The following is an 11509-nucleotide window of genomic DNA, read 5'->3' as shown; positions in this document are numbered from 1 at the left end:
ATAGTATTAGTACGTACTACTATAGTGTGTCTATATATATATATCTACGTAATAACTAATATACTATATATATATATATATATACTATATATAATATATATATATATAATATGTATTATTATGTGCAAGACAAAATGAAACTGATGGAAGTTATCGTTTAAATTTTTAAACATAAACACAAAGATAACGACAACGAATTGGGAAATCATGCACTGCAAAATTAGCTTGTACAATATTGATGAATAGTCACGCTACTGCAGCAAGCGCATTGTTGGCTCACAATGTCGACCAACAGCAGACGGCATGGGAGGTGGAACCGACGTCGCGTTTTGCCCGATGGCTGCGAGTAGATAATATTTATTCAGATATATTCGCGTGCAACGCTCTCGTCCAGCGCACAAATGTTCCTTTGTGTGCGATCGCTCGTTCTTTCACGTGCGCGCACCGCAGTTCTCGTCTTTCGGGTGTAAACGCACGATGCTCTCGCGTGCGATAAGACGCGCGGATCATACGGAGTTAATGGAATCACTGCTGTCAAATACCAGCAGAGCCCCGTGTGTGGGAACGCCGCGACGCGGTTTCCTGCCGAAAATATGGGACGATCTCTATCGCATCCAGTGAGAATTACTCGGGCGCTTTCATACACTTAGGCCTTACAAGGTTTCCCATCTGGCCAATGCATTGTCGACCCGGAGCTGCCAAAAGCCATTCGGGGCCCGTTCATTGCGATTGAGGCCAGGCTGCATTCGCATGGAACAAAGAAGCAACGTCGAGCTGTTATCCGATGATCAGTATTATCACGGTAACACGCCTTGGCATGGAGCGCCGCCGCGCGCAAATTCGTAGCGACACGTTACGGCCACAATAGGAAGTATTTATGAACACAAACAGCACCCGTTCGGAGTTGATTTAAGAGGTATTATGAACTCGGCTGTCACTCGGGTCTCGGTCGCGCGCGCGTTGTGCCGTGGCTAAGAAAACAGCGATCCCGCGAGCCGGTATTGTGACCCGCGTGGCCGCACGAACACAGAGAGAGGTCTCACTGTGTGATGTCACACGTGTGGCGGCCGGAGGGGGAGGGGGGGATCCGATGTTGTCGGGTGTCCCGTGCGGGGCTCCTCTCTCGCACCCGCGCAGCACCCCGCTTCCGTCGGCGGCTCGTTGGCAAGTGTTAATGAGTGGGTAACTGGTATAGGCGTCAGCAGCGACGTGTATTTGCGTAAGGTTGCCTCGCCCTTTTCGCGGTGTTTTCACGCGTTCCTAAACGATGCACGCTCGAGCGACTCGCTTCCGATTCGTATGCAATTCTTCCAACCCGCCCACTAAGCATTTCGAGTGATTTAAAATCATCTCATTACAGCGAAAGTGAGCGGGGGTTGTGGAGGAGAAGGAATCTCCGTGCATACATGCCACCGCTGCGCGTACTGTGACACCGAGCATATTCTTACATTCTTGCAACCGATTCTTCACATGCAAGTTAGGAAATCAAGCCCAATGATAAGCTTAAAACATATTAATATATAGCTGCAAGAACGTATGCGCGGTGCAGCTAGCATGCGATACGGTTGTGTCCTCTAACGGGTTACAGACGTCTTCTGGTATGGAATACCAGTCATTTACCGGTAGGTGACACGTTCATCTATCAGTACGGGATATACATGCTCGTGTCCTTCAATACAGTCGTCTGTCGGTACGGGATACGGTCGGTTCCCCGTATACAGTCTGAGTCAGTCAACAGACGAGAGCCATCATCGTCGTCTAGCCATGGTCTGGCCGCGAGAGCGCAGATACACGGAGTCGCGCATAGAATCGCTCGCTAACTGGACCCACTCGGCTTTGTTAGCACATACGTCAGTCGCACGCTGGGAGCTGGCTAATTCTTTCACAGCTTCCTACCGTTTTCATTCGCGCATTGCGAGTACCACCAGCGGCTGGAACCAAAAAAAGTCACCGTAGCGCGCTAACGCGCGACACGGAGCCAATAAAACCGGATGATTGGAAATGTTCGCCCGTCTGTTGCCACCCTATATGCGGTCTGCATGGTGTGGCGCGGCATGACGGCTTTGTCGGAGCAAAATTAAGTTGTTAGCCGAGATGATGGTATATAAATCACCCGTGTGAAGGAGCAAATTGAAATTTATTGCCCATACTCTATAGCGAATGTTGTAGGCCGACGCTCACAATCGCTTCGTACGCCCCCTCGGTGCTTTTTAGGGCGCTACGTCGCCGTGGGTATACGCTCCGAGTGCTCACACTGCGTGGGCGGATCGCCAGCGTTTGTGTGCGCGACCACGGGTTAAATGTCGGTGGCGTCAGACGGTAACGTCGGTGAGGAGGAGGAGGAGAAGGAGGAGAAGGAGGAGAAGGAGGAGAAGGAGGAGATTCTGACGTGTTCCGCTGATTTCAGCCGCGCGCCCGACGACACCGAGTGTGCTCTCGTGGATGAAATCTGTTCGTGTTGTCGCTTTATTGAAATTTATTTCCAGCCTTTCGATGCGTTTCTTTCGTGTTAACATTATCAAGGGTTTTGCGCACCTCGCGCTCTCCCTATATTGTAGTATTAGCGACGAAAATGGCCGCCACTGTTCGACGAATTGCAATGCAATTGACCTTAATTTACCCCCGCAGCAGTAATTGTAACCATTTAAGTATAGCTTGTGTAGAAACCGAACCCTAAGTCTAAACTCTATTTAAGTGGGCATTGATTAGACGAACTACGAGTTTAGGGGGGAGAGTTGTAAATCGATAGCCCTGTATACTGTAATAACAAAATACACTTGAGCGAAATAAAGCCAAGGGGGTAATGTGCGCTTATTTAGGTCTATTATTATGGAAAGCAAAAAGAAAAAAATTATCATATTATATATGGATAAAGCATTAGTTAAATTGAAACGTGAAAATGAATGGAATAGTACATGTGTGCGTGCTTGCGTGCGTGTATTTATGCGTGCATGTGACAACATGACAACACGAGAAGAAAAAAAAGAAAAAATAAAGGAAACAGTGGAAGAGACGAGAGAAAGCGAGCCGAAAGATAGATACGAGTAGAGAAAGACAAAGAAGTAAAAGTAAAATGTTCGAATAATTAGAAGCTGCGCAACCGATAGCAAGTGAGGCAGTGCAGAAAGGGTTTCCTCTGTAACCGAACTAAACTGTCGTCTGTCACCCGTTAGTGGCTTGACTCCGTCCATAGCGACGACAGCCGACCGGAGCGCGCGCGCGTGGTTTTTATGCACGGAGTCAAGCCTTCACGTCGCCCGGCAATACGGAGTCGTCGGTTCAAGCAGCCGACATATCCGACGTCACGACGGCGCGGGCATTTCCATGATTGCGCTATTGAGAAAACATTTACCACACATTACATTACGCCGAAATAAATACAGTCATTACGCGCGAGGAAAGGGAAGTGAATTGCCGTATAATGGCTTATAATATCCCCGGGCAATTGCTGGTGTTTTCGGTACAATTACGCTGCGTAGGAGCACGGTGATCGCTAGCGAGCTATTGCTAGCCCTAATAACGACGCTAACAATACGTCTGCGTGTGCGCCGCGCCGCGAGATCAGACTCACTTACGGGCGCCGACGCAATTGAATTTATGAGACTCGCAATTACATAATCATTTCTAGTGATTCCGCGCAAATTGACGCCAGTTAATTTCGACGCTCAACGAGCGATTTTTAATAAAGCCCGGCGAATCAGCGCATTTTGTGTGAATTCAGAGGCCGAAATGATGGAGATTGTATTGCCGTTATTTGGCAGCAATAGAACGTAATGGACCAATTTAGGTACATTCAAGCAACGGCCGCCCCTTATTAAATATAATTACTGAACAGCGCCGCTTTGGTTCGTCGACATTGCTTTATTAGTATTTATTCAACTCGCTCAAAACCTGTATGCGTACGCTGCACGGATGAAATATGGCGGATTTGCGTTAATATTAATCTTGCAAGAGTGATTACACTGATTATGCATTCATCCCACATTGCAAGAGGCAATTTGGCTTACAAACTGAGGAGATGGGGGCAAAGTGGCATAGACGCGCACGGCACGTCTCGGCGATTCGAAGGTTACTTGCCGCGCGCGAGGCGTCAGCGCGCGTCTAGAAGTGACGCATTTTGGATGATTAGCGAGCTTGATATGTGGCTAATTACATGATTGGTTAGCCTTAACTCGTTTGACAAATCGCACTTAGACATTATGACTGTGGGTATGTGTACTTAATACGAGTCGTGCAGATGGCGGGGGAGGTAATGCGAGTTGCAGTAGCGTTTCGAAGCTCAGGGGGCCGTTTACGCGTCCACGCGTGCCACCCATGCGTAAGCGATATAATCAATCAAGTAGTGCGCTGCTCATGTGCCGAGGCAATAGCACCAAAACTTGAGAGAGAGAGAGAGAGAGAGAGAGAGAGAGAGAGAGAGAGAGAGAGAGAGAGAGAGAGGGTGTGTTTATATAGTAGTAGTATATATATATATATATATATACACACACACACACACACACACACACACACACACACACACACACACACACACACACGCATAACATGCAATCATGCCATCTTTATTATGTATCGTTTTATAAACTATATGCTGGATTTTTCTTTTCTTATTTAATTTTTTACGAATGTTGTGGGCATGTTTTTTTATTTACGTTGCAATGTTTAATTAAAAAAGCGATAACATACGACAAAGGTTATTCATCATCTGGTATGTGTTTTACTTGCAAATCCGGCTTAAGGGGAGTGGTATGAGTAGAAGGTATAAAGGGTATACAACGGCGCAAAGGCGAGATACTCTATTTGATTCATACGGGAGAACCCAGAGGAGAGAGCGCTGGATGCCTCGTCTGTAGACAGACTAGTGACACTACTCGAATTTAGGAAAATAATCTCAAAGAGACAGAGCTATTCGACATTGAACTCATCGCAACTATTCATTCTCACATCATATAGATAAATTTGTAAGGCTGGTATCTTTATATCATCGGCCACGTGTCAATGGCGAAGAGAGGAAAGATGAGTAAGGTGAGTGAGAGCAGAGGGGGCGGGGCGTTAAAAAAGAATAGGAGAGAAGGATGTTGGGGGCGGAGGAACTAAGACGCTTAGAGGGACTTAGCGAAATTGTGCCGTGTCCAGTTTTTTGTACGAAAGAATTTTAATGGATAGTAAATCGTTTCATCGTAGCAGAGTATTATGTGTGTGAGCGACCTTGCCATCTGATGCGGCAGATTCTCCTCGCGGCGCGATTTACATTGCAACGAGCTACTATAGTTATTATGTGCCCAAGGGCTAAGGTTGTCCTGCAAATAATACGACAAACATCTCCAAATCAATAAACGCCACACGAGTTGTCGTTTGAGGCGTTTTGAATAATTACAGATTCACTTTTATAATTTAACACACCCACGCACTCACGAGAGAGAGAGAGAGAGAGAGAGAGAGAGAGAGACAGAACGAGGGAGGGCGGGAGATCGAAAGAGAGAGCGCGCGAGGGAGAGAGAGCTATAAGGAGAAAGGAGTGGTCCTTTGGCGTATATCCGCACTTCGAACATTTTTCCGACCACCACCATTAGCAAAACATTTTTCCGATCAGTTTAGCCAAATCCTCCTGCATGCGACTTGCACGCCGCCCTGGAGATTTACCCAAAACAACTCGAACTGATCAGCTCTCGACAGATAAACATCAGCAGCATGAATAGTTCGAGAGCGCAGACGACCATGCGGCAGGTTAGCTTAATGGCGCTTAGTGCGTGGATGAGAGCGCGCTAACAGCGCTTTTACCTTTTACCGGCCCTTGCAAACATTTCTCGCGAGCTTTTCCATGCGAGACCAAAAGCCGTATCTCGGCCGCTCGTTTTGTATTCTAACGACGGCGCATAATGGAGGTACTCAGGCGGGCGCGCGTTTGACTGACAGCCGAGCGTCGGGCGAGTTTTTCTGGATTAGCCTTCCACCGGCAAACAAACGTTTTTTCGTCGCTTCCCGGCCGCTTAGGCTTCATTACGATGCGAGTAACAGGCCGGCATTGTGACAACTGCACAATTACGGCTAAGTAGATTAGCACAAAACTGTTTGTTTAGCGCAGATCGAATTTAAGCCGATTTTCTACAATTAATAAAGTTGACTAAAGCCGGATCGCATCTGTCGCGCAGATGTCGAAAATCCCTTCGCATCGATGAGACTATGATTTCCCATCCGCTGCTGCTGCTGCCGCTAGCATCTACGATCTCACACGGACCAGTCCTCTCTCCCCGCCCTACTCGCCCTGATCCCGACATATTTGCGAAGCGCACGGTAAGCAGATTAGCTAGCGAGGATGGACCACTTCGTTCGAATAAACCTCCACCGTGTCACATGTCAATCTATCTACGCGCATAGGCCACATGTACAGAAATAACTCAAAGCGATCGCAGGAAGGCTGGCGCTCCCTGGCTGCTTGCTTGTGCCGCATCCCCGCACGTGTGTGCATGCGAGCCTCGCGTCGCGCGATCGCTGAACGTGCGTGCGTGAGCATCCCCGGGACCACCGTATCGATTTTCCGAGTTAAGTACAGCTTATATACAAAGCGATTTACAGCCGACTATTATGATGGCAATGACTAAATACGAGTTTAATATAATTTCGTGCGATCGTCGGCATCGGTTCGGCATGTGCCGTGACGTCACGGATGTTGCGACGTGACGTGGCGAGAATTTCCCACAACTGCGTGAACTTATCGCGACCTAAATTACTTGTGGAGTCTTCTATGATTGCGAAATTGCGTGTGAAAATCCGTGGTTCACCGATGCATTAACCATAAAACGATATATATATATATATATATATATATATATATATATATATATATATATATAATATATATATATATATACGCACACACGCACGTACAGACACATACATACGAGCGCCCGTCTAACTACAGAAAAGTCGTAGGTGCGCAAACTTTAAGGCGATCTCATGAAGGGGGATTATAAAGCAATATTCGGTATGCGGTTCCCTCGAGTGGCTGAGTCATCTAGTTTAAATGTTTGCTCTGATATTTAATACAAACCCCCACACGTAAAATTGCCAACCGTTTATGTGGACGTGCCTAATCCCATAATGGTGGGAAAATGAAAATTGCAACTAATTGCAGGACAATTAACTAGAGGATAAACATGATGAACAATTACTGTCGAGAAGTTACAATAACATATTTTGCACGTTTGTCTGCTTGCAGGTCTGGTTTCAAAATCGGAGAGCAAAGTGGAGAAAACGGGAGAAAGCGATGGGACGAGAGAGCCCCAACTTCTTACACAGCGATATCCCGCCGCTAGGGGACATGACGGTTCGACTTCCGGGACCCTACGGACTTCCGCCTGGCATGGAGCACATGTGGGCGCCTGCGTACCATGGCTTCACCAACTTGACGGGCATGAGTCCGATGCTGGCACTCAACCAGGGCATGACTCCGCTAGCGGCAGCCGCCTACTTCCCGGGCAAGTCTCCTCTTGGAAACCTCATCTCTAGTTACATGATCAACAGCGCCGCCGCCGCCAGCCTCTCTGGTAGTCTGCCGACGCCGACGACGATGGCGCCACCGCACGGACTAGCCGCCATGCCTGTTCCGACCTCGCGCGCTGCTCTCGGTCACGATTCGGACAAACTCGAGATTAGACGATCGAGCATCGATACGTTACGACTGAAGGCGAAGGAGCATTCGGCGACGCTGGAGCAGCAGGGCCTGTCCAAGTCGCAGCACTCGGAGACGGCCAAGTCGTAATTCACCACGCTGCATATGAGCTCGCTCGTACGACGCACTGCTGCGCTCGCAGCAAATATTATGTCGTGTATAGAGATATAAATTAGTGAATGGGATTGATTTTATAAACGTCGACTGTACTACTCGTGATAATATACGCTGATAAGTAGGGAGAGCCCGCGGTCAGTTATATAGACGCGCTTCCTGGAGACGATGACAAGCAATTAGTAGTCGACGCACAGCGCAGCGAGAGCAATCTGCATACTGAAGAGGTTTTGAAAGGTTCGAGTCGTGTCGGCTGTCCTGCGTGCTATGATAACCGCGGTTTCTTCCCGCAGAGGCACAAACCATATCGCGTGGCAACTGCAGCGATGCACGCGTACAACCCCGCAGCGCTGTAGCCCAGCGCCTTCCTCTTCAAACATGGTCGTGCATAACAACGGCAGTTTTGTTTATTGCGACAGCAGATGGGAGTTTGCGTCGCGGCGAGCAGTCGATAGTTAACTTGTGTTGTTGTAATGTGTTTTGTCTTTGTTACAACGATTCGCTTTTTGTTCGTAGTGAAAATCGCGCGCCCAGAAGGGTCTAGACGTCCACGCTGAAACGTAGCGAGATGAGCACGTGTAAACTATAGAGACTCTGGGATGATCTCCATTTGTTACTAAGTAGGTTCTGATTCGGTCGCCCCGGTGATGTCGTGGTGAGCGTCGGTGTGACCGTCACACTACTACGACAGACGTGACAGGCAGCGGCGCATGCGCAGATGACGTGAAGGCGTGTAGCATGGCCACGGAGCTTTTTACTGGGATTAATGATAGTCGAAACTATGGGATGATTAAACCGACATTAAAAAAAAACCAGAGACACCATCGGGTATTTTATTGGCACAGCCAATATTTACACTGTTCACGCTGGGTGCCCTGCAAACTCAACGGACTTCAAATAGCCTATACGATTTTGGCAGGCGCGTTTAAAAACTCGGACATACCTCGACAAAAGCCATGATTGTTCGGCGAAGGTCGCAGCGAAATGGGTCTATAGGCGACACAGGGCAAAAAAATTATAGTGTATATACAGCGGATGAGACATTGCCGTGTCGCGTCGAATCACTGATAGCACGCGTTCGATTATAAATGAAACCTATCTATATATATATATATATATATATATCACACACACACACACACACACACACACACACACACTGTGTATGGACAATCAGCCATGTATGGACACTTGAATAATATTCGAAGCATCCAATTGCAACTCACCTGATGTTTTGCTACAATTGTTTTGATTGTTGGCAGTCGTTTCATGAAGTGTTGTATCGCTCTACTCTGTGCCCGTGTTGGACTTTCCTATTGTATCGCCCTTAAACCTGCTGTCGATTTCTATCGTATAGTGTTGCATCGTGTCGTTCAGTATCGCTTCGTGCCTTGTCGCGCCATACCTTGCCGTGCACAGACGGATTGCATAACTGATCCAACCTGACAGAATAATACAATAATGGCGCTCGAATCTCCCGTACTGATATTTCGCTGTGACTCGCTCTGTGTTGCGCGCCCCAAACATCGACCATATTGGAGTAAAACTGGTTCTCCGCCTCAATCACAGTTATCAGCGTCGAGTGGCACTTGAATTGATACCAGAATTGGGAGAATATAACTGGCGTTCTGCGTGATTACCTGACATATCGGCAACTTACTGCGTCACGAAAATTATTTTGATTAGCTCACGAGTGCCTGTTATTCTGCAAATATTATGCTAGAAATTATAGCGCATGTAGAGGATATCTGTGGCAAAAGATTACGCTCAATTGGTACAGTTTAGAGCAAAATTACCGAGACGTTTGCAGGTTTCTATAGAAATTACCTGGGAATTACAAACACGTATGAGCAGAAGGCTAAATAATAGAGAAACGATTTCGTATACCGTTATATTTCACCGAACAAAGCATCCTGGGAAAGAGTACATCTGGTCGCGCCCACCCCTCCTCCCATCCTCCCACAACACGCACGCGTAGAATATGTGGGGAGTATTTTCATTCTTACCCGCTTTAGCTATCTTTGTCTCCCTCTCTCGTCGCCTCACATCCCTTTTTTCATTATCTATCTTCGCTGGCACCCGGTTACGCCAATGTGGTTTTCGATGTTGTTAACATAATTGTGAGAAATGGGTCGATTTGTAGAACTTGGTAATTTTCTTGTCCGGTCAAAAATTTGGAAATTAACACCAATTTGCCTCAAACAGTGTAAACAGGAAAAAGCATTTATATTTTAATTAAGTTGTAATGAAATCGTTTCGGATTCAATTAATTGAATTTCATCTCGTTTAACTGCTTTAACGGCGTGTCTTAATTAAATCATTATGCACGTGCATGATATAATGAGAGCGAACTAATCCCCACCGTATCATTACTACCTAGTCGACCGTTATAACTCACTGCAAATTTTATGTGAAGAGTTTAATATACCAATGATATCCCATAAGCCCATAGCGTGAAATGCTCTTCCTGATTCTATTTCTACGCTACCGACCGCTTTACCTAGGGACCGACTTGCTGTATACATACATAAATAAATAAATATATATATATAATTTTGTTGGATCTGCCGCGGTTAAGGAGACAGGAAGGAGAAGAAAGGATAGCAAAGACCCGCATCCATCGCGGAGTGAATTACTTGCCGTGTATGCCCACCAATTTACTCAAGGCATTTATGTTATTCATGCATTTAATGGAAGCACGGCAGCAACGCCGAGAGCTGACGACGCGCCGTTGTTACAGCGCACCTCAACCCGCGACCGCGTCTTACCCGTCTGTGTTTTCACAGCTCCAAGTTGAAAAGCGCTTGCATGACCGGCCCGTCGCAAAGTACACAAGCGATTTCCGATTCGCTTATGTATTTGCGTGCGGAAACTGTCACCGCAGCCGCCGCACGAAAAGTTATTTCATAATTAAATCGCTATTTAGTGCGACGACGGGTGTGCGCTGCGGCTTACCGTCGTGATTAAAGTGTAAATAATTACGCGTATCAATTTAATCGCTTTCAAAACATGCGTGTGATCTTGTTACGCATACGGGACCGGACGGTAAGATGAAGCGACGTCTTAACCGTCACCCGTACGGATTACACACAGCACTCGTTTCGTTGCGCGAATCTCTAACAAAGCAAACTCGCCTATTCGCAAGGTCTTCCAATTATCATGATTGCTCGCTTCGCGTGTTAAACACAAAATTGTACTCTTTTTTTAAATTCCCCCGCCGAAGCAATTATTTTATCATCGGTAAGGGCCCGCCCGATATGACAATGGCGTGGCTCGGCACACAGGCTGGCAACCTTCAGTTCGCTAAATCATCATTTCAAACCACATCTATATTACGCTTTATAAATGGCCCGTGTTCTATTTGTGTCTACTTACGCAGATGTTGCTCGTAATTAATGTTTGCAATTATCACAATAGACGGTGACATCGCTATACGACCCGCGATACATGCTATAACTACACCATACGCCAGAACGTTCGTATGCGACGGCAGCACGCACAATAGTGACGTGTTTTCCCCATTATTATCCAATGCGATGCACATGTCTGTATAAGCGTCATCGTCATATCAAATATGTTATCATTATAGACGAGATAAAAGCGAGATGCAACAATGAAACCTGTGTCACTACGTGTGTGTTTTCATTCTTACGTGAAAGTGTATTGAGATTGAATAAAGAGTTGATTAAAGCAGTTGCGATCCCCTCACAATATATATATATA

The 11509-nt window shown here is 46.7% G+C and overlaps 1 protein-coding gene across 1 annotated transcript in view; it reads left to right on the top strand.

Annotated features, from left to right (window-relative positions):
* The window catches only part of LOC106805716 (aristaless-related homeobox protein-like), a 15392-nt gene extending 6487 nt beyond the window's left edge, over positions 1-8905 (top strand). The window contains exon 2 of the mRNA XM_014807418.1: positions 7220-8905. Within this exon, the coding sequence (XP_014662904.1) occupies positions 7220-7762 (543 nt within the window). The 3' untranslated portion in view covers positions 7763-8905. The remainder of the gene's footprint in view (positions 1-7219) is intronic.
* The last annotated feature ends 2604 nt before the right edge of the window (positions 8906-11509 follow it).

This window comes from Priapulus caudatus, unplaced genomic scaffold (genome assembly GCF_000485595.1).
Source record: "Priapulus caudatus unplaced genomic scaffold, Priapulus_caudatus-5.0.1 Scaffold125, whole genome shotgun sequence".
NCBI classification, from domain to species: Eukaryota; Metazoa; Priapulida; class Priapulimorpha; order Priapulimorphida; family Priapulidae; genus Priapulus; species Priapulus caudatus.
The sequence above is the reverse complement of the archived record's forward strand: the minus strand, read 5'-3'. Positions and strand labels throughout refer to the sequence as shown.